The sequence below is a fragment of the Coregonus lavaretus genome (assembly GCF_964263955.1).
Source record: "Coregonus lavaretus genome assembly, contig: HAP1_SCAFFOLD_69, whole genome shotgun sequence".
NCBI classification, from domain to species: Eukaryota; Metazoa; Chordata; class Actinopteri; order Salmoniformes; family Salmonidae; genus Coregonus; species Coregonus lavaretus.
Window position 1 is genome coordinate 414,498 of NW_028158220.1, and position 26,069 is coordinate 440,566.

The 26,069-nt window shown below is 40.4% G+C and overlaps 1 protein-coding gene across 1 annotated transcript; it reads right to left on the minus strand.

Annotated features, from left to right (window-relative positions):
• Positions 1-14,708: 14,708 nt before the first annotated feature.
• Positions 14,709-25,818, minus strand: LOC311124278 (uncharacterized protein). Its single transcript, XM_084198447.1, has 2 exons — positions 25,203-25,818; positions 14,709-16,547 (listed from the first exon to the last, which is right to left on the minus strand). Exons 1-2 carry the CDS (start codon positions 25,633-25,635, stop codon positions 15,586-15,588), a joined length of 1,395 nt encoding a protein of 464 aa, XP_084054573.1. The 5' UTR covers positions 25,636-25,818; the 3' UTR covers positions 14,709-15,585.
• Positions 25,819-26,069: the final 251 nt, after the last annotated feature.

Here is a 26,069-nt window from a genome sequence, read left to right on the forward strand (position 1 = left end):
AGGAGGATGTTACATTGAAAGAAGAGGAAGACGTGTTCAGAGTGAAAGAGGAGGAGGATGTTACAGTGAAAGAAGAGGAAGACGCGTTCAGAGTAAAAGAGGAGGAGGATGTTACAGTGAAAGAAGAGGAAGACGCGTTCAGAGTGAAAGAGGAGGAGGATGTTACAGTGAAAGAAGAGGAAGACGCGTTCAGAGTGAAAGAGGAGGAGGATGTTACAGTGAAAGAAGAGGAAGACGCGTTCAGAGTGAAAGAAGAGGAAGAAGAGATAGAGGAGGATGCAGATTTTGGAGTGAAGAAGGAGGGAGAGATTACTGTCACGTTGAAAGATGAAGAGGAGGAGATAGGAGATCTGATTAACACCAGTAAGTACCGCCTTAAATGTGTTTTTCACTTTGGATATTTGGAGTTCGCTCGTCAATTCAATGGTGAGAGATGCTATGCTACTAGCATCATGTTATGAATTTGCAAAGCCATCTCCTATAGTGTTTTTTCTCTAAGTTGTCGGTATGTCACGTGTCCTACTTATCAGTACACTCAGAACAACTTAAGCATCACGAAACTTCTATTCGATCAAGTAAACATCACGTAGCACGTAAGCCATTCATTTAGTTGACCAACCTGGACCAGCTCATTGACCTCCATACAAAAACTCCACCTGCTGGAAGGAGAGATATTCCCGTGAGTTGGTTCTCTCTCTTCCTCTAGGGCTACACTAGCTTGTGCTAGCTAGCTAGTAATCTCCTTCCCAGACACTTCCACGCAGTGTGGGACGAGGTTAGCCAGCTAGCTACATTCCCTCGGCGTAAAGCAGTGCTCGGCAGGCCGGGGCTAAGGACACTGTGTACCGATGCAAAATCGGCAGTGTATCAAATACTTGTTCTCAAACATATACTCATTAAAATACAAAAACACAGTCATGGGAAGATATATTGAGACCTAGGTGTCTTTTACACATGTATATACAGTGGGGAGAACAAGTATTTGCTACACTGCCGATTTTGCAGGTTTTTAATTACTTAAAAATCATACAATGTGATTTGCTGGATTTTTGTTTTAGATTCCGTCTCTCACAGTTGAAGTGTACCTATGATAAAAATTACAGACCTCTACATGCTTTGTAAGTAGGAAAACCTGCAAAATCTGCAGTATATCAAATACTTGTTCTCCCCACTGTATATATATATATATATATATATATATTACATTTACATTTGAGTCATTTAGCAGACGCTCTTATCCAGAGCAACTTACAGTTAGTGTACACTATGTACACTACCAGTCAAAAGTTTGGACACACCTACTCATTCAAGGGTTTTTCTTTATTTTTTACTATTTTCTACATTGTAGAATAATAGTGAAGACATCAAAACTATGAAATAACACATATGGAATCATGTAGTAACAAAAAAAGTGTTAAACAAAGAGATTCTGTAAAGTAGCCACCCTTTGCCTTGATGGCAGCTTTGCACTCTTGGCATTCTCTCAACCAGCTTCATGAGGTAGTCACCTGGAATGCATTTCAATTAACAGGTGTGCCTTAAGTTAATTTGTGGAATTTATTTCCTTCTTAATGCATTTGAGCCAATCAGTTGTGTTGTGACAAGGTAGGGTTGGTATACAGAAGATAGCCCTATTTGGTGAAAGACCAAGTCCATATTATGGCAAGAACAGCTCAAATAAGCAAAGAGAAACGACAGTCCATCATTACTTTAAGACATGAAGGTCAGACAATACGGAACATTTCAAGAACTTTGAAAGTTTCTTCAAGTGCAGTCGCAAAAACCATCAAGTGCTATGATGAAACTGGCTCTCATGAGGACCGCCACAGGAATGGAAGACCCAGAGTTAGCTCTGCTGCAGAGGATAAGTTCATTAGAGTTACCAGCCTCAGAAATTGCAGCCCAAATAAAGACTTCACAGATTTCAAGTCACAGACGTATCTCAACATCAACTGTTCAGAGGGGACTGGGTAAATCAGGCCTTCATGGTTGAATTGCTACAAAGAAACCACTACTGAAGGACACCAATAAGAAGAAGAGATCTGCTAGGGCCAAGAAACACGAGCAATGGACATTAGACCGGTGGAAATTGAGATATTTGGTTCCAACCGCCGTGTCTTTATGCGACGCAATGTGGGTGAACGGATGATCTCCGCGTGTGTAGTTCCCACCGTGAAGCATGGAGGAGGAGGTGTGGTGATGTGGGGGTGCTTTGATGGTGACACTGTCTGTGATTCATTTAGAATTCAAGGCACACTTAACCAGCATGGCTACCACAGCATTCTGCAGTGATACGCCATCCCATCTGGTTTGGGCTTAGTGGGACTATCATTTTGCTTTTCAACAGGACAATGACCCAACACACCTCCAGGCTGTGTAAGGGCTATTTTACCAAGAAGGAGAGTGATGGAGTGCTGCATCAGATGACCTGGCCTCCACAATCCCCCGACCTCAACCCAATTGAGATGGTTTGGGATGAGTTGAACCGCAGAGTGAAGGAAAAGCAGCCAACAAGTGCTCAGCATATGTGGGAACTCCTTCAAGACTGTTGGAAAAGCATTCCAGATGAAGCTGCTTGAGAGAATGCCAAGAGTGCAAAGTTGTCTTCAAGGCAAACGGTGGCTACTTTGAAGAATCTAAAATCTAAAATATTTTGATTAGTTTAACACTATTTTGGTTACTACATGATTCCATATGTGTTATTTCATAGTTTTCATGTCTTTACTATTGTTCTACAATGTAGAAACTAGTAAAAATAAAGAACAACCCTTGAATGAGTAGTTGTGTCCAAACTTTTGACTGGTACTGTATGTTATTGTTAGATGAAGTTATGGGCCAATTTGGCATACACTTAGTGTGCAAAGGTAGCCAAAGAGCATTTTACGACACAGAGCTTAATGTGAGTTTCCTTGAGTAGCACTCCCGATCTTGCTCTGATAATGTGTGGTAATATTCAGAATACATTGTGAAATCTTCGCTCACCATTGTTCCTCCATGCAGATATACTACATCCATAACTAGAGGTTATTAGCATGGAGGAGTTCAGATACACTACATCCATAACTAGAGGTTATTAGCATGGAGGAGTTCAGATATACTACATCCATAACTAGAGGTTATTAGCATGGATGAGTTCAGATGTACTACATCCATAACTAGAGGTTATTAGCATGGAGGAGTTCAGATATACTACATCCATAACTAGAGGTTATTAGCATGGAGGAGTTCAGATATACTACATCCATAACTAGAGGTTATTAGCATGGAGGAGTTCAGATATACTACATCCATAACTAGAGGTTATTAGCATGGAGGAGTTCAGATATACTACATCCATAACTAGAGGTTATTAGCATGGAGGTGTTTCTGCAGCCAAATTGTGTTGCATAGCAACAAACAGCAAACACAGAAAGGGTCCTATATTGGAGAGTAAAAGTCGTCTGGCACTCTGCTTAGGATTTCAACAACTTTAATAACTTATTTCGAGCCTAGAATCATCGATGTTACTACTAATGTGAAAACAAGACAAAATATGACTATTGTTGCTCACTTGACTGTATAAAAGACAATTGTCAAATAATTTAAAGCATCAATTGTTGTACAATTTCATGGGTACGCTCTGGGTATCACCTTTTACCTCAAATAAACAGTGTATTTCTGCTGTTGTGTTTCTTTAACCATCTGTCTGACTTTGTCGTTCACACAGGAGAGAGACGTGGCTATCGTGGATCCTCTGGGGAGCCTCAACAACATGATGCTGACGAGGCAGAAAGGTCTCTCTCCAGATCAGAACACCTTAAGAAAAACCATCTGAGACCCACTGGGAAGAAATCTCACTGCTGCTCTGACTGTGGGAAACGTTGCAGGTCTTCATCAGAACTTAAAATACACCAGCGAGTACACACAGGAGAGAAACCTTATAGCTGTGATCAATGTGGGAGGAGTTTTACTCGGTCAAGCTACCTGATAGTACATCTGAGAATACACACAGGAGAGAAACCTTATAGCTGTGATCAATGTGGGAGGAGTTTTACTCGGTCAAGCTCCCTGATAATGCACCAGAGAACACACACAGGAGAGAAACCTTACGACTGCTCTGAATGCGGAAAGACTTTTGTTAGTTTAAGAGTTTTAAAATCACACCAGAGAACACACACAGGAGAGAAATCACCATATAGGTGTTCTCAATGTGGGAAGAGTTTTACTCAGTCAAGCTCCCTGATAGTGCACCAGAAGAGAACACACACTGGAGAGAAACCTTATAGCTGTACTCAATGTGGGAAGAGTTTTGTTGCATCTTGCGATCTGAAGATACACCAGAGAACACACACAGGCGAGAAACCTTATAGCTGTACTCAATGTGGGAAGAGTTTTACTCGGTCAAGCTCCCTGATAGTGCACCAGAGAACACACACAGGAGAGAAACCTTACGACTGCTCTGACTGCGGAAAGACTTTTGTTATTTTAAAAGATTTAAAATCACACCAGAGAACACACACAGGAGAGAAATCACCATATAGCTGTACTCAATGTGGGAAGAGTTTTAATCATTCAAGCTCCCTGATAGTGCACCAGAGAACACACACAGGAGAGAAACCTTATAGCTGTGATCAATGTGGGAAGAGTTTTGGTACATCTGTGTATCTGACGATACACCAGAGAACACACACAGGAGAGAAACCTTATGGCTGTAATCAATGTGGGAAGAGTTTTACTCAGTCAAGCGGCCTGGTAGTACACCAGAGAACGCACACAGGAGAGAAACCATATAGCTGTAATCAATGTGGGAAGAGTTTTACTCAGTCAAGCGGCCTGGTAGTACACCAGAGAACGCACACAGGAGAGAAACCATATAGCTGTACTCAATGTGGGAAGAGTTTTACTCAGTCAAGCAGCCTGGTAGTACACCAGAGAACTCACACAGGAGAGAAACCTTATCACTGCTCTGACTGCAGAAAGAATTTTGTTATGTTAAGAGATTTAAAATCACACCAGAGAACACACACAGGAGAGAAACAATTTAGCAGGAGATAAATGATATAGCTGGAGATAAATGATATAGCTGTGATCATGTGACAAGAGATACTTTGATAAAATATCTCTGATCAAACATCAGAAAATACATACATGAGTTGTTTCATGATATCAATGAAATAATGTCACAATGTAGAATGTTTTAACATTGTACATTTACATTTACATTTTAGTCATTTAGCAGACGCTCTTATCCAGAGCGACTTACAGGAGCAATTAGGGTTAAGTGCCTTGCTCAAGGGGACATTTACGTCATTTAGCAGACGCTCTTATCCAGAGCGACTCACAAATTGGTGCGTTCACCCTATAGCCAGTGGGATAACCACTTTACAATATTTTTTTTTTTGGGGGGGGGGGGGGGGGGGGGGGGGGGTAGAAGGATTACTTTATCCTATCCCAGGTATTCCTTAAAGAGGTGGGGTTTCAAATGTCTCCGGAAGGTGGTGAGTGACTCCGCTGTCCTGGCGTCGTGAGGGAGCTTGTTCCACCATTGGGGTGTAGAAGGAGCATCAGAAAATACATACATGAGTTGTTTCATGATATCAATGAAATAATGTCACAATGTAGAATGTTTTAACATTGTAGAAGGAGTACTTTAATTAATAATGTCACAATGTAGAACCCTAAACATTTCCCCCTGTTCAATTTATTTCAGCGTGATATGGATATTAGCCTCTGGGAAAAACCCAGGCTATGAATTGAAAGAGTATTTATGTGATTTAACAAAAAGTAAAAAAAAAAGTAAAAAAAGTTGTGTTACACGTTAATCAAAACGTAGCTAGCTGTTTTCTACAAATTGTCCTCTGACCAGAGATGTACACATTATTCCCAGATTCCATGTGGTGTTTGAGCTATTCGTTTTAACAGGATGTGCAACCTCATTTCCCCCCTCTTGCGCAATTGATTTCAACATGATATCGATGAAATAAGTGTTGCGTTCCTTTGTTTAGCGACCCATAAATGTAAATGCATCACTCCAAAATGTAGCTGACTGTCTTCTGCAGGTTGTCCTCTAACCAGTGAGGTAAAAGTTATCTCCCATTTCCATGTATTTTTTTAGTTGTGTTAGTTTCAACAGCAGGTACAACCTGATCTCCCCCATAATCAATATCAGTGACTTATTGTTGGTGCTTGTGCAGTTTATAAGGTGCTTGTTTTAATATGATTATTGTGGCACATTTGTGTAGATAGTACAGTTTAGGTTTAGGTTTTCAATATATCACAAACTGTTTTTGCATATTGGTTATTGATTTGGACATGTTAAAACTGTGTTTTGACATTGAGGTTTCCCACGTAGCAAAATGTCATTGAAAAGACATTGAAAAGAAGACTATGCCTGATGTCCAATATAAACTCAGCAAAAAAAGAAACGTCCCCTTTTCAGGACCCTGTCTTTCAAAGATAATTTGTAAAAATCCAAATAACTTCACAGATCTTCATTGTAAAGGGTTTAAACACTGTTTCCCATGCTTGTTCAATGAACCATAAATAATTAATGAACATGCACCTGTGGAACGGTCGTTAAGACTTACAGATGGTAGGCAATTAAGGTCACAGTTATGAAAACTTAGGACACAAAAGAGGCCTTTCTATTGACTCTGGAAAACACCAAAATAAATATGCCCAGGGTCCCTGCTCATCTGCGTGAACGTGTCTTATGCATGCTGCAAGGAGGCATCCTCCCTCATGTGGTACCCTTCCTGCAGGCTCATCCTGACATGACAATGCCACCAGCCATACTGCTCATTCTGTGCGTGATTTCCTGCAAGACAGGAATGTCAGTGTTCTGTCATGGCCAGTGAAGAACCCGGATCTCAATCCCATTGAGCACGTCTGGGACCTGTTGGATCGGAGGGTGAGGGCTAGGGCAATTCCCCCCAGAAATGTCTGGGAACTTGTATGTGCCTTGGTGGAAGAGTGGGGTAACATCTCACAGCAAGAACTGGCAATTCTGGTGCAGTCCATGAGGAGGAGATGCACTGCAGTACTTAATGCAGCTGGTGGCCACACCAGATACTGACTGTTACTTTTGATTTTGACCACCCCCCCCCAGGGACACATTATTTGTGTGTGGAACTTGTTCAGTTTATGTCTCAGTTGTTGAATCTTGTTATGTTCATACAAACATTCTTTGTCATTTATCTTCGTTTCATTGTGTAGTTTCTTCTTCTTTTTATTCAGTTTAGTCACTTGATTTCTCAGTTTGCAGTACGTTTGCCAATCGGTTGTGCAGCCAGACTTATTTGCCATCTCTTTGCCTCATCCCTCTCAAACATACAATTGTTCAATTCCTCATCAATCCACAGGGATTGAACCGTTTTTACAGTAATTTTCTTATTGAGTGCATGCTTATTAGTAACTGGGGTAAGCAATTTCATAAATGTGTCAAGTGCAGCGTCTGGTTGCTCGTCATTACACACCAGGGACCAACAAATATTCTTCACATCAACAACAGGAATCACTACAAAACGTATTGTATGACCTCTTATACACTATATTAGGCCCAGTCTTTTGAACTTTGGTTTTCATAGATATGGCTACTATATTGTGATCACTACATCCGATGGAGTTGGATACTGCTTTAAAACATATTTTCTGCAGCATTAGTAAAGATCTGATCAATAAATGTTGATTATTTAATTCCTGTACTGTTTGCAACTACCCTGGTAGGTTGATTTGATAACCTGAACCAGGTTGCAGGCACTAGTTACAGTTTGAAGCTTTCTCTTGAGTGGGCAGCCTGATGAAAGCCAGTCAATATTTAAATCACCCAGTAAGTATACATCTCTATTGATATCACATACATTATCAAGCATTTCACATATGTTATCCAGATACTGACTGTTAGCACTTGGTGGTCTATAGCAGCTTCCCACCAGAATGAGCTTTAGGTGAGGCAGATTAACCTATTTTTAACACTTTTCTGGGATGCTTGATAATTGTCTTTGCTTTACTGGGAAGCTTAGCAGAGGTAGACATGCTCATGTTATTTATGTTAGTGCAGGGTGATCTGAACACAGTGGACTTCCTACTAGGGCACACCACCTCAGTGCTAACAGTGTAACTCTGGTTCATGGGCATATGATTACTGCATACAATAGCTGTAGGATCATCAGAGGTATTCAGGGCAGTAAGAGGGACATACATTAGGTTATTTACATTGTGTCTTCCAACGCCCCTAAGATAATGTACATTTGCTGAAGCATTGTGACAACTCAGCAACACAATGGTAGGGATTAAATGAGCTGGACTTGGGTCATTGATAAGTAATTGTCTCAACGCAGCCTCATAATTGTCAGTAGAACCGATGTGGATGTGGTGGAGGAGTCAGGCGCAGGACACAGAGGCTTCGTCCAACAGACTTTACTAGTCAAAAGTGCTACATTACAATACACGGCCTCGAAAACAGACAGAGGCGAGTGAATACGTAAACCATGCGTAAACACTAAACAAACAAACAGAGCGTCAAAACGCAGCTCCGAAAATACAGGCAGACAACAACACACAATCTAACCAATACCAAACAGGGAACTTATAGGACACGTAATCAGAACACAAATAGACACAGGTGTACAAGACAGACCAAAGCAATCACACCACGAAACATTCAACGGTGGCAGCTAGTACTCCGTGGACGGCGAACGCCGAAGCCTTCCCGAGCCAGGAGGAGGAGCAGTCTCGGCCGAAACCGTGACAATAATGCTGTGAAAGGATCCAGGAACCCAAATGATTTGGGTGGATCCTATCCTCCTTATAATACGAGCTTTGTTTCCAGAAGGTATCAAAATTGTCAATAAATGTTACACCCACAGAGCTTCAATAATCTCGTAGCCAGTGGGCTGAAAGTCTGCTGAACCGTTCAATGGCACGATTTAGGAAGGGCAGAGGGACAGATATTATGGGATGTTTGGAAAGGGCAGAGGGACAGATATTATGGGATGTTTGGGAAGGGCAGAGGGACAGATATTATGGGATGTTTGGAAAGGGCAGAGGGACAGATATTATGGGATGTTTGGGAAGGGCAGAGGGACAGATATTATGGGATATTTGGAAAGGGCAGAGGGACATATATTATGGGATGTTTGGGAAGGGCAGAGGGACAGATATTATGGGATGTTTGGGAAGGGCAGAGGGACAGATATTATGGGATATTTGGAAAGGGCAGAGGGACAGATATTATGGGATGTTTGGGAAGGGCAGAGGGACAGATATTATGGGATGTTTGGAAAGGGCAGAGGGACAGATATTATGGGATGTTAGTTAGTGTCATGTAGGGACCCAATCAGTTCCTTAAAATGACTATCAGCCAAACAATGTTTTCATTTTTATTTATTTATTTTCTCAGTCAGCTACCCAGGAAAGGGCTTTCCAACTTTTGTTATTGACCAAATACTTATTTTCCACCATCATTTGCAAATAAATTCATTAAAAATCCTACAATGTGATTTTCTGGATTTTTTCTCCTCAATTTGTCTGTCATAGTTGACGTGTACCTATGATGAAAATTACAGGCCTCTCTCATCTTTTTAAGTGGGAGAACTTGCACAATTGGTGGCTGACTAAATACTTTTTTCCCCCACTGTATATAGAAAGAAGTGTGTGTGTCATGTCTGCTAGAATGGAGGTTTAGAAACGACAGCAGGATATTAACCAGTACATATGGCATAGCCTACACATATAGTATACCTTGCAGTACAATCTACTCTAAAAACAGTTGTACAATGTGCTGTGCAATAAGATACCCAGAGTTTGATTTCTAAACCAGATGAGTTCTCAAATAGCAGCTGACCAATACCATGGTGGGCATCATGTTGGATGCATTGGAATATAAGGTATGGAAACTGATAAAGAGCCTGTAGGATTATAGACAAAACTGTTGGGAAATGAATGTTTGACTTTCAAATACTAAATGTTTAGTGAATGGGAGTATATTTACGTGGTTTACATGATTAACTGTCCTACTAACCTTCTAGAAGTTGACGGTGCCAAAATCTTACCAATGCATTCATTATTCTACTAACTATGACTGAGTGTGAGACATGTTTTCCAGAATGTACGTTTCATGCATATACATACGAACACCATCACAAATAGTGTTTCACCATTTATTGAGTACGGAGAGAAACAGCAAAGGTGTCTCAGGCAGTATGTGAAGTATCTAAATACAGTGAAACCTACCAATCAATGTGTTTCAAGTGCCATGGAGGGCACAATCTTACAATGTTGAAAAGAGACATTTACCCTCTATGCCAAAGTCTGGGCATCTGATGGAGGCTGTAGAACTGTCAAACACATGCTTCAGTATTCCCCCTTCTCTCTAGGAGCATTTGTGTGCCCAGTCCCCAAAGTTGTATGGAAAAGATGCCACCCTGGTCACCAATGTAGCTGACCGATGTAGAGAGACAAGTGCCTTAGCAGAATGCAATCTAAAGCTTGTGTGGTCCAGAGATGAGAACATTACCATCTATGATAAAAACCTGGGCTACTGACGGGGACAATATAATTCTCCCCACTGCATGTCGTTACACATGTCAGTTACACTAGCTGATAGCTCAGCACTGGGAATAAACACTACTTTAGTTTTTTTCTGTTAGTTAAACAGCAGTTACCTTGCCAGCTACATCAATCGACTAAAGAGTAGCCAGTTTCTGCTCTGCTTGCTTTTACAACTCGGAAAAAGCGTGGAACACACTGACAGCAGCTCCCTCTGTTCAACTCTCCCTGCTGGTCCAGCCAGCCTTCCAGAAGCACTGTTGTGCCGCTTGTTGTATCACATTGCAATGACAAAACTGCAATTTCAGATGTGGGAGGGACATGACCCCCTGCAAATAGCACTTTTCAGTACTGCTCAAATAAATCATGCCTTTCCGAGAGCAACATTTCCTTTTCAACTGGAAGCAATGTGCCCAATAAGTCCTTGATGACAACAAAATCATAAACAACAGAGTAGGTTAATAAGTCCTTAGTTTATGAGTTATGCTCAGGTAAAACTATTTGGCTAATCTATACTTCCATAATTCCAAATCCTATTCTTGAAGACTGGAAATCCGACAGACAGTTTTTTCTGTAGGCCTAAAGATATAACCTAATCATATTATTATCTGTAGTAGAAAGCAATGGGTTAGAAGAAGCCTACATAACAAACTCATAAAGTTAAATGCAACATCCATTTATGGCCAGCTACAGTTGAAGTCGAAAGTTGACATACAGGTTGGAGTCATTAAAACCATTCCACAAATTTCTTGTTAACAAACTATAGTTTTGGCAAGTCGGTTAGGACATCTACTTTGCGCATGACACAAGTCATTTTTCCAACAATTGTTTACAGACAGATTATTTCACTTATAATTCACTGTATCACAATTCCAGTGGGTCAGAAGTTTACATACACTAAGTTGACTGTGCCTTTAAACAGCTTGGCAAATTCCAGAAAATGATGTCATGGCTTTAGAAGCTTCTGATAGGCTAATTGACATAATTTGAGTCAATTGGAGGTGTACCTGTGGATGTATTTCAAGGCCTACCTTCAAACTCAGTGCCTCTTTGCTTGACATCATGGGAAAATCTAAAGAAATCAGCCAAGACCTCAGAAAAAAAATTGTAGACCTCCACAAGTCTGGTTCATTCTTGGAGCAATTTCCAAATGCCTGAAGGTACCACGTTCATCTGTACAAACAATAGTACGCAAGTATAAACACCATGGGACCACGCAGCCGTCATACCGCTCAGGAAGGAGACACGTTCTGTCTCCTAGAGATGAATGTACTTTGGTTCGAAAAGTGCAAATCAATCCCAGAACAACAGCAAAGGACCTTGTGAAGATGCTGGAGGAAACATGTACAAAAGTATCTATGTACACAGTAAAACGCATCTTGAGGAAGGAAAATTATGTGTATATATTGAAGCAACATCTCAAGACATCAGTCAGGAAGTTAAAGCTTGGTCGCAAATGGGTCTTCCAAATGGACAATGACCCCAAACATACTTCCAAAGTTGTGGCAAAATGGCTTAAGGACAACAAAGTCAAGATATTGGAATGGCCATCACAAAGCCCTGACCTCAATCCTATAGGACATTTGTGGGCAGAACTGAAAAAGCGTGTGTGAGCAAGGAGGCCTACAAACCTGACTCAGTTACACCAGCTCTGTCAGGAGGAATTGGCCAAAATTCACCCAACTTATTGTGGGAAGCTTGTGGAAGGCTACCCGAAACGTTTCACCCAAATTAAACAATTTAAAAGCAAAGCTACCAAATACTAATTCAGTGTATGTAAACTTCTGACCCACTGGGAATGTGATGAAAGAAATAAAAGCTGAAATAAATCATTTTCTCTACTATTATTCTGACATTTCACATTCTTAAAATAACGTGGTGATCCTAACTGACCTAAGACAGGGAATTTTTTACTAGGATTAAATGTCAGGAATTGTGAAAAACTGAGTTTAAATGTATTTGGCTAAGGTGTATGTAAACTTCCGACTTCAACTGTATGTAAACTCTAACATTGATTTATCCTGATGTTCAATTGGTCATATTATTTTTTGTCTTCTTCTAATGCCTCTTAAGCAGGTTGACAAGCAGGGTTATTTCAGGTTAGCAGTGTGGTTAAGGTTAGGGTTAGGCATTAGGGTTAGCAGTGTGGTTAAGGTTAGGGTTAGGCATTAGGGTTAGCAGTGTGGTTAAGGTTAGGGTTAGGCATTAGGGTTAGCAGTGTGGTTAAGGTTAGGGTTATTTAAGGTTAGGGTTATTTCAGGTTAGCAGTGTGGTTAAGGTTAGGGTTAGGCATTAGGGTTAGCAGTGTGGTTAAGGTTAGGGTTATTTAAGGTAAGGGTTAGGCATTAGGGTTAGCAGTGTGGTTAAGGTTAGGGTTATTTAAGGTAAGAGTTAGGCATTAGGGTTAGCAGTGTGGTTAAGGTTAGGGTTATTTAAGGTTAGGGTTAGGCATTAGGGTTAGCAGTGTGGTTAAGGTTAGGGTTAGGCATTAGGGTTAGCAGTGTGGTTAAGGTTAGGGTTATTTAAGGTTAGGGTTAGGCATTAGGGTTAGCAGTGTGGTTAAGGTTAGGGTTAGGCATTAGGGTTAGCAGTGTGGTTAAGGTTAGGGTTATTTAAGGTTAGGGTTAGGCATTAGGGTTAGCGGTGTGGTTAAGGTTAGGGTTAGGTATTAGGGTTAGCGGTGTGGTTAAGGTTAGGGTTAGGTATTAGGGTTAGCGGTGTGGTTAAGGTTAGGGTTAGGTATTAGGGTTAGCAGTGTGGTTAAGGTTAGGGTTATTTAAGGTTAGGGTTAGGTATTAGGGTTAGCAGTGTGGTTAAGGTTAGATTTAAAGTCAGATTTTATGACTGTGGTACTAACCTGTGCTCTTAAGGGGAAAGTAATCTAAAAGCAATCTGATTACGTTACTGAGTTAGGGTAATCCAACATGTATGTTACTGATGACAATGTTGAACAGGTAACTAGTAACTAATGGATTACATTTACAAAGTATCCCTATCCAACCCTGGATACAGTATATACAGTGGAAAGTATACCTATCCAACCCTGGATCCAGTATATACAGTGGAAAGTATCCCTATACAGTATATACAGTGGAAAGTATCCCTATCCAACCCTGGATACAGTATATACAGTGGAAAGTATACCTATCCAACCCTGGATACAGTATATACAGTGGAAAGTATCCCTATCCAACCCTGGATACAGTATATACAGTGGAAAGTATCCCTATCCAACCCTGGATACAGTATATACAGTGGAAAGTATACCTATCCAACCCTGGATACAGTATATACAGTGGAAAGTATACCTATCCAACCCTGGATACAGTATATACAGTGGAAAGTATCCCTATCCAACCCTGGATACAGTATATACAGTGGAAAGTATCCCTATCCAACCCTGGATACAGTATATACAGTGGAAAGTATACCTATCCAACCCTGGATACAGTATATACAGTGGAAAGTATACCTATCCAACCCTGGATACAGTATATACAGTGGAAAGTATACCTATCCAACCCTGGATACAGTATATACAGTGGAAAGTATCCCTATCCAACCCTGGATACAGTATATACAGTGGAAAGTATCCCTATCCAACCCTGGATACAGTATATACAGTGGAAAGTATCCCTATCCAACCCTTGATCCAGTATATACAGTGGAAAGTATCCCTATCCAACCCTGGATACAGTATATACAGTGGAAAGTATCCCTATCCAACCCTGGATACAGTATATACAGTGGAAAGTATCCCTATCCAACCCTGGATCCAGTATATCCAGTGGAAAGTATACCTATCCAACCCTGGATACAGTATATACAGTGGAAAGTATACCTATCCAACCCTGGATACAGTATATACAGTGGAAAGTATACCTATCCAACCCTGGATACAGTATATACAGTGGAAAGTATCCCTATCCAACCCTGGATACAGTATATACAGTGGAAAGTATACCTATCCAACCCTGGATACAGTATATACAGTGGAAAGTATACCTATCCAACCCTGGATACAGTATATACAGTGGAAAGTATACCTATCCAACCATGGATACAGTATATACAGTGCATTTGGAAAGTATTCAGACCCCATGACTGTTACGTTACAGCCTTATTCTAAAATTGATTGAATTGTTTATTTCCTCATCAATCTACACACAATACCCCATAATGAGACAGCAAAATGCGTTTAATCATTTTAGCAAATGTATAAAAGTTAAAAAAACGGAAAGATTACATTTACATAAGTATTCAGACCCTTTACTCAGTACTTTGTTCAAGCACCTTTGGCAGCGATTACAGCCTTGAGTCTTCTTGGGTATGACGCTACAAGCTTGGCACACCTGTATTTGGGGAGTTTCTCCCATTCTTCTCTGCATATCCTCTCAAGCTCTGTCAGGTTGGATGGGGAGCGTCGCTGCACAGCTATTTTCAGCTCTCTCCAGAGATGTTAGATCGGGTTCAAGTCCGGGCTTGGGACTTGTCCCGAGGCCACTCCTGCGTTGTGTGCTTAGTGTCATTGTCCTATTGGCAGGTTTTCATCAAGGATGATTGGACGACCGGCATAGTCTTCTTTTAAAAAACATTTTGTTAGGTGGGATAGCACAATGTCAAAACAGTTTTAATGTGTCCAAATCAATAACCAATATGAAAAAACAGTTTGTGATCTATTGAAAACATAAACATAACATGTACTATCGACACAAACACAATAGTAATCATAATACTTGTGTTGTTTTGACAAGTGGAAATAAATCACTGATATCGATTATGGGGGAAATCAGGTTGTATGTGATGTTGAAACTAACACAACAAAAAAAACACATGGAAATGGGAGATAACTTTTACCTCACTGGTTAGAGGACAACCTGCAGAAGACAGTCAGCTATATTTTGGAGTGATTCATACATTGTGACATTATTTATTAAAATACTCCTTCTACTTAAATGTTAAAATCATTCTGAATCGTGACATTAATTAAAATAGTCCTACTATAATGTTAAAAACATTCTACACTGTGACATTATTTTATTGATATCATGAAACAACTCATGTATGTATTTTCTGATGTTTAATCAGAGAACGTGAATGGGAGTATTTCTTTCCACATTGATCACAGCTGTAAGGTTTCTCTCCTGTGTGTGTTCTCTGGTGTATAGTCAGATGGCTAGATGTAACAAAACTCTTCCCACATTGATCACAGCTATAAGGTTTCTCTCCTGTGTGTGTTCTCTGGTGTATTATCATCATGTTTGAATAAGCATAACTCTTCCCACATTGATCACAGCTATAAGGTTTCTCTCCTGTGTGTGTTCTCTTGTGTATAGTCAGAGCTCCAGATTCAACAAAACTCTTCCCACAATGATCACAGCTATAAGATTTCTCTCCTGTGTGTGTTCTCTGGTGTCTTGTCAGGATGGTTGACTGAGAAAAACTCTTCCCACATTGATCACAGCTGTAAGGTTTCTCTCCTGTGTGAGTTCTCTGGTGTGTTATCAGGATGTTTGACTGAGAAAAACTCATCCCACATTGATCACAGCTGTAAGGTTTCTCTCCTGTGTGTGTTCTCTTGTGTATAGTCAGAGCTCCAGATTCAACAAAACTCTTCCCACATTGATCACAGCTGTAAGGTTTCTCTCCTGTGTGAGTTCTCTGGTGTGTTATCAGGATGTTTGACTGAGAAAAACTCATCCCACATTGATCACAGCTGTAAGGTTTCTCTCCAGTGTGTATTCTCTGATGTACCCTCAGGTTGCTTGAGTGTGGAAAACTCTTCCCACATTGATCACAGCTATAAGATTTCTCTCCTGTGTGTGTTCTCTTATGTCTGTTAAGTACTGCTTTTAAGGTGAATCTCTTCCCACAGTCAGAGCAATGGTGAGATTTCTCCCCTGTGGGTTTCCGCTGGTGTTTCTTGAGGTGTTCTGATCTGGAGAGACTCTTCTCTGCCTCGTCAGCTTCATGATGTTGTTGAGGTTCCCCAGAGGATTCACAATAGTCACGTCTCTCTCCTGTGTGAACAACAAAGTCAGACAGATGGTTAAAGACCCACAACAGCAGAAATCCACTGTTTATTTTAGCTAAAAGGTGATGTCCATGATAATGAAACGCTTTTACAAACTTTTTTGACAATTGTCTTAATAAGACAGTCAAGTGAACAACAACAGCCATATTTAGTCTTAATTTTCCACAGTAGTATAGTGGATGATTGTAGGCTAGAAATACATTATTAAAGTTGCTGAAACCCTAAGCAGTGTTGCCAGATGACTTTTTACCTATTTGTTTGTATAGCTACAGTGCTGCTCTTTGTTCACGCCCATTTAGCATCGTTCTCTCCAGCCGTAGACCAACCCCATCTCTTAAATAATTAAAGAATTCACATTGGAACATGGGAATGTGGCCGTGTGCTAAAGCAGTGAGGTAGTAGTGCTGAAATAACAAAGAAAAGATTTCAACAAAATACTTTATTAACTTCAAGTACTAAAGGGAGTAGATTACAATTAGGGAAAACCTAAAACACTTAAAGACAAAAACAATATCTAGGCCTATACAGTGGGGAAAAAAAGTATTTAGTCAGCCACCAATTGTGCAAGTTCTCCCACTTAAAAAGATGAGAGAGGCCTGTAATTTTCATCATAGGTACACGTCAACTATGACAGACAAATTGAGAAAAGAAAATCCAGAAAATCTCATTGTAGGATTGTTAATGAATTTATTTGCAAATTATGGTGCAAAATAAGTATTTGGTCACCTACAAACAAGCAAGATTTCTGGCTCTCACAGACCTGTAACTTCTTCTTTAAGAGGCTCCTCTGTCCTCCACTCGTTACCTGTGTTAATGGCACCTGTTTGAACTTGTTATCAGTATAAAAGACACCTGTCCACAACCTCAAACAGTCACACTCCAAAAATCCACAATGGCCAAGACCAAAGAGCTGTCAAAGGACACCAAAAACAAAATTGTAAACCTGCACCAGGCTGGGAAGACTGAATCTGCAATAGGTAAGCAGCTTGGTTTGAAGAAATCAACTGTGGGAGCAATTATTAGGAAATGGAAGACATACAAGACCACTGATAATCTCCCTCGATCTGGGGCTCCACGCAAGATCTCACCCTGTGGGGTCAAAATGATCACAAGAACGGTGAGCAAAAATCCCAGAACCACACGGGGGGACCTAGTGAATGACCTGCGACAGCCCCAAAACATCACTGCTCTAGAGGAGATCTGCATGGAGGAATGGGCCAAAATACCAGCAACAGTGTGTGAAAACCTTGTGAAGACTTACAGAAAACGTTTGACCTGTGTCATTGCCAACAAAGGGTATATAACAAAGTATTGAGAAACTTTTGTTATTTACCAAATACTTATTTTCCACCATAATTTGCCAATAAATTCATAAAAAATCCTACAATGTGATTTTCTGGATTTTTTTTCCTCATTTTGTCTGTCATAGTTGACGTGTACCTATGATGAAAATTACAGGCCTCTCTCATCTTTTTAAGTGGGAGAACTTGCACAATTGGTGGCTGACTAAATACTTTTTTTCCCCACTGTATCATCAGGTCCTTTGAGGAACTTTGGTTGAACAAATTAAAATCTAGCCTGAGAGCATATTTCTGTCCTGACCTTAGTAGGGACTGTAAACAATGGCTTGTTGCTATAGGGACTTAGAAGATTTCTGTAAACAATGGCTTGTTGCTATAGGGACTTAGAAGACTTCTGTAAACAATGGCTTGTTGCTATAGGGACTTAGAAGACTTCTGTAAACAATGGCTTGTTGCTATAGGGACTTAGAAGACTTCTGTAAACAATGGCAAGCTATAACAGTAGCTATTTCCCTCATTAAAATGCAAATCAATTCATAACATTTTTGACATGGATTTTTCTGTTGTTATTCTGTCTCTCACTGTTCAAATAAACCTACCATTTAAATTATAGACTGATCATTTCTTTGTCAGTGGGCAAACGTACAAAATCAGTAGGGGATCAAACACTTTTTTCCCCTCACTGTAACTAGTGTATTTAAACACCAATAAACCCATCTGTTTAAAAATGAATTTAGTATATGTCAATCTAGCAAACTAGGCAATTAAAAGCAACTTTCTAAACAATGTTTTGGTTAGTTTCTAGCTTGTTAGCTAGCTAGCTAACGTTAAGTTAGCTGGCTAGCCAGTTCAAATAATAACCATATCATATAGCTGACGTCGTCTTTACTTTAGCTAATTTGTATTAATTATTACATGAAAATAAACTCACAACAAGATCATTATTTACAAGTTAATGGTGAGCTAATTACAGAAAATAGCTTACGGTTGGAATGTGACTAAATAAAAGCAGGGCATTCTACATTCGTTATATCCTAACCTAACCCTAACGTTATATCCTAACCTAACCTAACGTTATATCCTAACCTAACCTAACCTAACGTTATATCCTAACCTAACCCTAACGTTATATCCTAACCTAACCTAACCTTATATTCTAACCTAACCTAACGTTATATCCTAACCTAACCCTAACGTTATATCCTAACCTAACCCTAACGTTATATCCTAACCTAACCCTAACGTTATATCCTAACCTAACCCTAACGTTATATCCTAACCTAACCCTAACGTTATATCATTTTACATTTACATTTTAGTCATTTAGCAGACGCTCTTATCCAGAGCGACTTACAGGAGCAATTAGGGTTAAGTGCCTTGCTTAAGGGCACAGCGACAGATTTTTCACCTAGTCGGCTCGGGGATTAGAACCAGCGACCTTCGGTTACTGGCACAACGCTCTTACCCACTAATCTACCTGCCATATCATAACCTAACGTTATATCCTAACCTAAACGTTATAACCTAACCTAACATTATATCCTAACCTAACCCTAACGTTATATCCTAACCTAACCTAACCCTAACGTTATATCTTAACCTAACCTAACCCTAACGTTATATCCTAACCTAACCTAACCCTAACGTTATATCCTAACCTAACCCAAACGTTATATCCTAACCTAACGTTATATCCTAACCTAACCTAAACGTTATAACCTAACCTATCATTATATCCTAACCTAACCCTAACGTTATATCCTAACCTAACCTAACGTTATAACCTAACCTAACATTATATCCTAACCTAACCCTAACGTTATATCCTAACCTAACCTAACGTTATATCCTAACCTAACGTTATATCCTAACCTAACGTTATATCCTAACCTAACCTAAACGTTATAACCTAACCTAACATTATATCCTAACCTAACCCTAACGTTATATCCTAACCTAACCTAACGTTATAACCTAACCTAACATTATATCCTAACCTAACCCTAACGTTATATCCTAACCTAACCTAACGTTATAACCTAACCTAACGTTATATCCTAACCTAACGTTATATCCTAACCTAACGTTATATCCGAATTTGACTTTGGTGCAGGTAACGTTCTTCACATTACCGTCGCTGGTAAACACACACTATATCAAATAAAATCAAAGTGTATTTGTCACATGCACAGGATACAGAAGGTGTAAACGGGTACAGTGAAATGGTTACTTGCATAGTGGAGTCTTTTGTTTAGACATGTAGCTAGCTAGCTAAACAATTAACCATAATCCCAACTCATTACGTTACTACCCTGCATGAATCTGCAGGTAGCTAAAAGCTAACCAACTAGGTTCAATGTTAGCTAGCTAGCTAAACAATTAACCATAATCCCAACTCATTACGTTACTACCCTGCATGAATCTGCAGGTAGCTAAAAGCTAACCAACTAGGTTCAATGTTAGCTAGCTAGCTACCATTAGGCTATTTTGCAGGTTTTCCTACTTACAAAGCATGTAGAGGTCTGTACATTTTATCATAGGTACACTTCAACTGTGAGAGACAGAATCTAAAACAAAAATCCAGAAAATCACATTGTATGATTTTAAAGTAATTCATTTGCATTTTATTGCATGACATAAGTATTTGATCACCTACCAACCAGTAAGAATTCCGGCTCTCACAGACCTGTTAGTTTTTCTTTATGAAGCCCTCCTGTTCTCCACTCATTACCCTGTGTGAGAATTTTGAATTAGCCCTGAGCTGGACTCAAACCTGGGTCCAGAGACTGTCAAGCCAACACCTTCTAACTGTTATACCAAGATGTCTGAACTGTTGATGAGGTCGCTAGGTTTTGGTTTAAGGTTGCTTCAATAGCTTTCTCTATGAATTTGAGAGTGGTTACATTTCTCCAGCCCCCATCCCTCAGCTGTTTACCAAACCAAGTCTCTGTGCAGCCATTTTGCTGCTGTTTAAATCCTAGGTTGTCCCTTTAAAAAATCCACACATCAATCAAACAATCTGCAGTTCAAACAATAACAAAGCTGTCATTCCACCACTGTTTTGGTAATAAGATGAGGATGGGGCTGGAGAAATGTAACTACTGTCACATTCATAGACAGACCTATGGATGCAAGGACTGACCATCCATGATATCAACATTATAGTTTTAACCATGTTGAGGCTATACAGTGTTGATTTACATTTACACTGTTTCTAAACATTGGAGTAAAAAAAGCTTATTTTGGGATCTGATGGGGTACGACAGTTGAACTAAGCTCATGAGGCATGTGTTATATTCTTCAAGAATCAATGGCTATATATAAATAATTTAAAAGTCCAAATATGGATGTAGCAACTGCAGATTTCACCTTTAACACCACACATCAGTTCAACAACTGCAGAGTTTGTGCTTCTGTTTTTAAGACAGTACTTACTAGTGTTAATCAGGGCCCGGTTTCTCAAAAGCATCTTACTGCTAAGTTCATCATTAGAACCATTGGATGCCTTAAGATGCCTTTGGGAAACCGGAACCAGATATCCAGTTTCCTCCTCTTCTTCCTCCTCCTTTTTTGATGTGACAGTCATCTCCTCCTCCTCCTCTTTCACTCCAAACACGGGAGCCTCCTCCTCTTTGACTCTGAACGCATCTTCCTCTTCTTTCACCGTAACATCCTCCTCCTCTTTCACTCTGAACGCGTCTTCCTCTTCTTTCACTGTAACATCCTCCTCCTCTTCCACTCTGAACGCGTCTTCCTCTTCTTTCACTGTAACATCCTCCTCTTCCTCCTCCTCTTTCACTCTGAACGCGTCTTCCTCTTCTTTCACTGTAACATCCTCCTCGTCTTTCACTCTGAACGCGTCTTCCTCTTCTTTCACTGTAACATCCTCCTCCTCTTTCACTCTGAACGCGTCTTCCTCTTCTTTCACTGTAACGTCTTTCTCTTCTTCTTTCACGGTAACAGCTTCACCCTCTACTTGTTTTTGTATTGTAACATCCTCCTCTTCCTCCTCCTCTTTCACTAGAGCTTCTTTCTCCGTCCAGCAGACCTCCTCTTCTTTAGCAGGAGGAGAGTAGCTTAGTGAGCTCATGGTCGGGGATGTTAGCTAGCTAGGCTAGTGCTAACTTAACCAGCCAGCTAGCTGACCAATAACAACAACACCGTAAATATGAAATTAAATGGGATAACTAACTAGACGACAGAAGTGGGTTTAAAACACAGTGGCTAATATACACCGAAAGCGTCTAAAGAGCTTTATTGGTTGGGCTATTTTGTCTAGCAAGCTACCGAGGTGTCTGACTAACTGTTGCTGCTGTTGAAAGAAGCGTCCCGTCCACTAGATTATACGTCACACTAGCAGCATAGCCTTAAAGTCCCACATCGCCATCTGCTGACTGGAGTGGGTAACGAAGTTGAGTAAAATGTAGATTTTATTTTCAGACAAAAAGTTAAAGGGTAGGAAGCATGAGTTTTTACTCACCAATGTAACAACACAGTGTGGTTAAAGACTTAGGAACTTAGTTGTAGTCACGATCTGGTTACCTATTAAGTACAAACAGTTATGTTTTTGCGTTATTACATATTTATTAACTTATTTCCGGATATCTTCTAAACTACCCACAATGCACTATTTCTCAACGTCATATGGAGGATCTACTCTGTGCTACCGAGTTTGTATGCTAGCTCGGAAGCTAGCTCAAGCTGGATAACGTTAGCCACGCCTCATGTTTTTCATGCACTGTGTGGTTGTGTTATCTAGTGTGAACCTGTTACCACAATAGGCTCTGTTGCCTTCTTGCCGTGGGCTCAAAACCAAAGAGAAAATCAGACCTGCTCGTTCCTTTTTGTTTTGTTAACTTTTCAGTAGGGATCTTAGGTTTGATACCGGAGCTACAAGGAATGCGTTGAAATCCCTAAGCAGCATACTTCAAAGCAGTGTGCCGATTCCTGTATCACTTTATCAGCAGCACGTGATCAATGACGTCTGAAGCTTCATTTCGTCAAACAACCACCTGATTGGTTTAGTAATAGGCTTGTTCGACAATGCAGCCGACAAAATGCAGGCGACTGCCGATTGACTGATCTACAAATCACCTTGCATCATAAATAACTACTCATTATATTATTTATAAATCAGTCAACATTTACCCACAATGCAGCATGGATTTGATGCTCTCCAACACGGCCAGTGGTTTAGTAGAAGACATAAAGGCTACGCTGCACAGTCAGTAGGGCGTGTGGGATGTCATCTATAAAAATGTGGCTGTTCTAAATTCTGTGTTGCTCAAAGCCTTGAGTAATGAACCTATTTTTGACACATTTGGCTGGAAAGCGTCAATGCTACAGGAAGCTTCGTTTCCCCCTCATCACTACTTCTCAGCATGTTCTCTGGGAAGTAGACTACGGGAGTTTTTATAACTTTTTCCCACTTTTGGCTTTACTGCTAGCGAGCTAGCTGACTGACATCTGGAATCTGTCTAGTTTGGATGTTGGGGATTTTCCCCTGCCATCATTCTGTATATCTCTGCTCTTTTGATCTGCAGTTATGTTTCAGTTGGGTTTTGTTAGTTGGGTTCTAACTGGGTCTCCGGAAGTTGGGCTCCAGCTCGTAGACCATAGCTAGTTGGCTAAATAGCTAAAGTTAGCTGGCTGGCTAAGATAACTGCATATAGATAACATGATTTGATATGGACCATAGCTAGTTGGCTAAATAGCTAAAGTTAGCTGGCTGGCTAAGATAACTGCATATAGATAACGTTTTATGATATTTTGGTTAGATGGTGTTATGTATTTCCAAAACGTTGGTTTTCCACCATTGGATGCCCTATTATGCACATGCAACATGGTCTAGGGAAAGGCGCCTGTTCAACGTCGCACTGAAGACTGTTTCAGAACCGTGGACAGCGACTGCTATCCAACGAGGGAGAAAGCGCATTTGTTATGAAATAATATAATTTTTATTAGTTTTGCACCATTGTTCTAACCATATACAATGTCTTAGAGTGATGGACTGTGCCATCCCCACGACCTCCACAATGGATCAGTCCACTCAGACAGGCCTCCACAATGGATCAGTCCACTCAGACAGACCTCCACAATGAATCAGTCCACTCAGACAGGCCTCCACAATGGATCAGTCCACTCAGACAGGCCTCCACAATGGATCAGTCCACTCGGACAGGCCTCCACAATGGATCAGTCCACTCAGACAGGCCTCCACAATGGATCAGTCCAAAGACCCGAAACACACAGCCAGGGCAACTAAGGAGTGGCTCCGTAAGAAGCATCTCAAGGTCCTGGAGTGGCCTAGCCAGTCTCCAGACCTGAACCCAATAGAAAATCTTTGGCGGGAGATGGAAGTCCGTATTTCCCAGCAACAGCCCCGAACCCTGAAGGATCTGTAGAAGGTCTGTATGGAGGAATGGGCCAAAATCCCTGCTGCAGTGTGTGCAAACCTGGTCAAGACCTACAGGAAACGTATGATCTCTGTAATTGCAAACAAAGGTTTATGTACCAAATATTAAGTTCTGCTTTTCTGATGTATCAAATACCTATGTCATGCAATAAAATGCAAATGAATTACTTAAAAATCATACAATGTGATTTTCTGGATTTTTGTTTTAGATTCCGTCTCTCACAGTTGAAGTGTACCTATGATAAAAATTACAGACCTCTACATGCTTTGTAAGTAGGAAAACCTGCAAAATCGGCAGTGTAGCAAATACTTGTTCTCCCCACTGTATATACATGTGTAAAAGACACCTAGGTCTCAATATATCTTCCCATGACTGTGTTTTTGTATTTTAATGAGTATATGTTTGAGAACAAGTATTTGATACACTGCCGATTTTGCATCGGTACACTGTGTCCTTAGCCCCGGCCTGCCGAGCACTGCTTTACGCCGAGGGAATGTAGCTAGCTGGCTAACCTCGTCCCACACTGCGTGGAAGTGTCTGGGAAGGAGATTACTAGCTAGCTAGCACAAGCTAGTGTAGCCATAGAGGAAGAGAGAGAACCAACTCACGGGAATATCTCTCCTTCCAGCAGGTGGAGTTTTTGTATGGAGGTCTGTGAGCTGGTCCAGGTTGGTCAACAAAATGAATGGCTTACGTGCTACGTGATGTTTACTTGATCGAATAGAAGTTTCGTAATGCTTAAGTTGTTCTGAGTGTACTGATAAGTAGGACACGTGACATACCGACAACTTTGAGAAAAAACACTATAGGAGATGGCTTTGCAAATTCATAACATGAGGCTAGTAGCATAGCATTTCTCTCCATTGAATTGACGAGCGAACTCCAAATATCCAAAGTGAAAAACACATTTAAGGCGGTACTTACTGGTGTTAATCAGATCTCCTATCTCATCCTCTTCATCTTTCAACGTGACAGTAATCTCTCCCTCCTTCTTCACTCCAAAAACTGCATCCTCCTCTATCTCTTCCTCCTCTTCTTTCACTGTAACATCTTCCTCCTCTTTCACTCTGAACGCGTCTTCCTCTTCTTTCACTGTAACATCCTCCTCCTCTTTCACTCTGAACGCGTCTTCCTCTTCTTTCACTGTAACATCCTCCTCCTCTTTCACTCTGAACGCGTCTTCCTCTTCTTTCACTGTAACGTCTTTCTCTTCTTCTTTCACGGTAACAGCTTCACCCTCTACTTGTTTTTGTATTGTAACATCCTCCTCTTCCTCCTCCTCTTTCACTAGAGCTTCTTTCTCCGTCCAGCAGACCTCCTCTTCTTTAGCAGGAGGAGAGTAGCTTAGTGAGCTCATGGTCGGGGATGTTAGCTAGCTAGGCTAGTGCTAACTTAACCAGCCAGCTACTGTAGCTGACTAATAACAACTTAATATTAAATTAAATAGGTTAACAAGTAGATACGACCGAAGTGTGTTTAAAACACAGTAGCTAATATACACCGAAAGCGTCTAGAGCTTGAATCTTTCGGCTGTTGGCTAACAAGCTACGGAGGTGGTTGACTGTTGCCTCCCGTCCACTAGATTATACGTCACGCTTTCAGCATCGCCTGAAAGACACACATCGCCATCTGCTGACTGGAATGGGTATCGCAGTTGAGGAAAATATTTTATTTTAAAAGTGTATTTTAAATGTATATAATTATATAATACTATTATATTGAGACATATATATTGTTATTTATCAGACGCTCTTATCCAGAGATGAAAAATGAGAAAAATGTTGTAAATTG

Excerpts from the sequence above, each read along its gene's own strand:
- LOC311124278 (XM_084198447.1), bottom strand. The coding sequence starts at position 25,635 with ATGAGCTCACTAAGCTACTCTCCTCCTGCTAAAGAAGAGGAGGTCTGC. Across the intron at positions 16,548-25,202 it reads AGGAGATCTGATTAACACCA|GAGAGAGACGTGACTATTGT; the intron begins GTAAGTACCGCC and ends TTGTTCACACAG.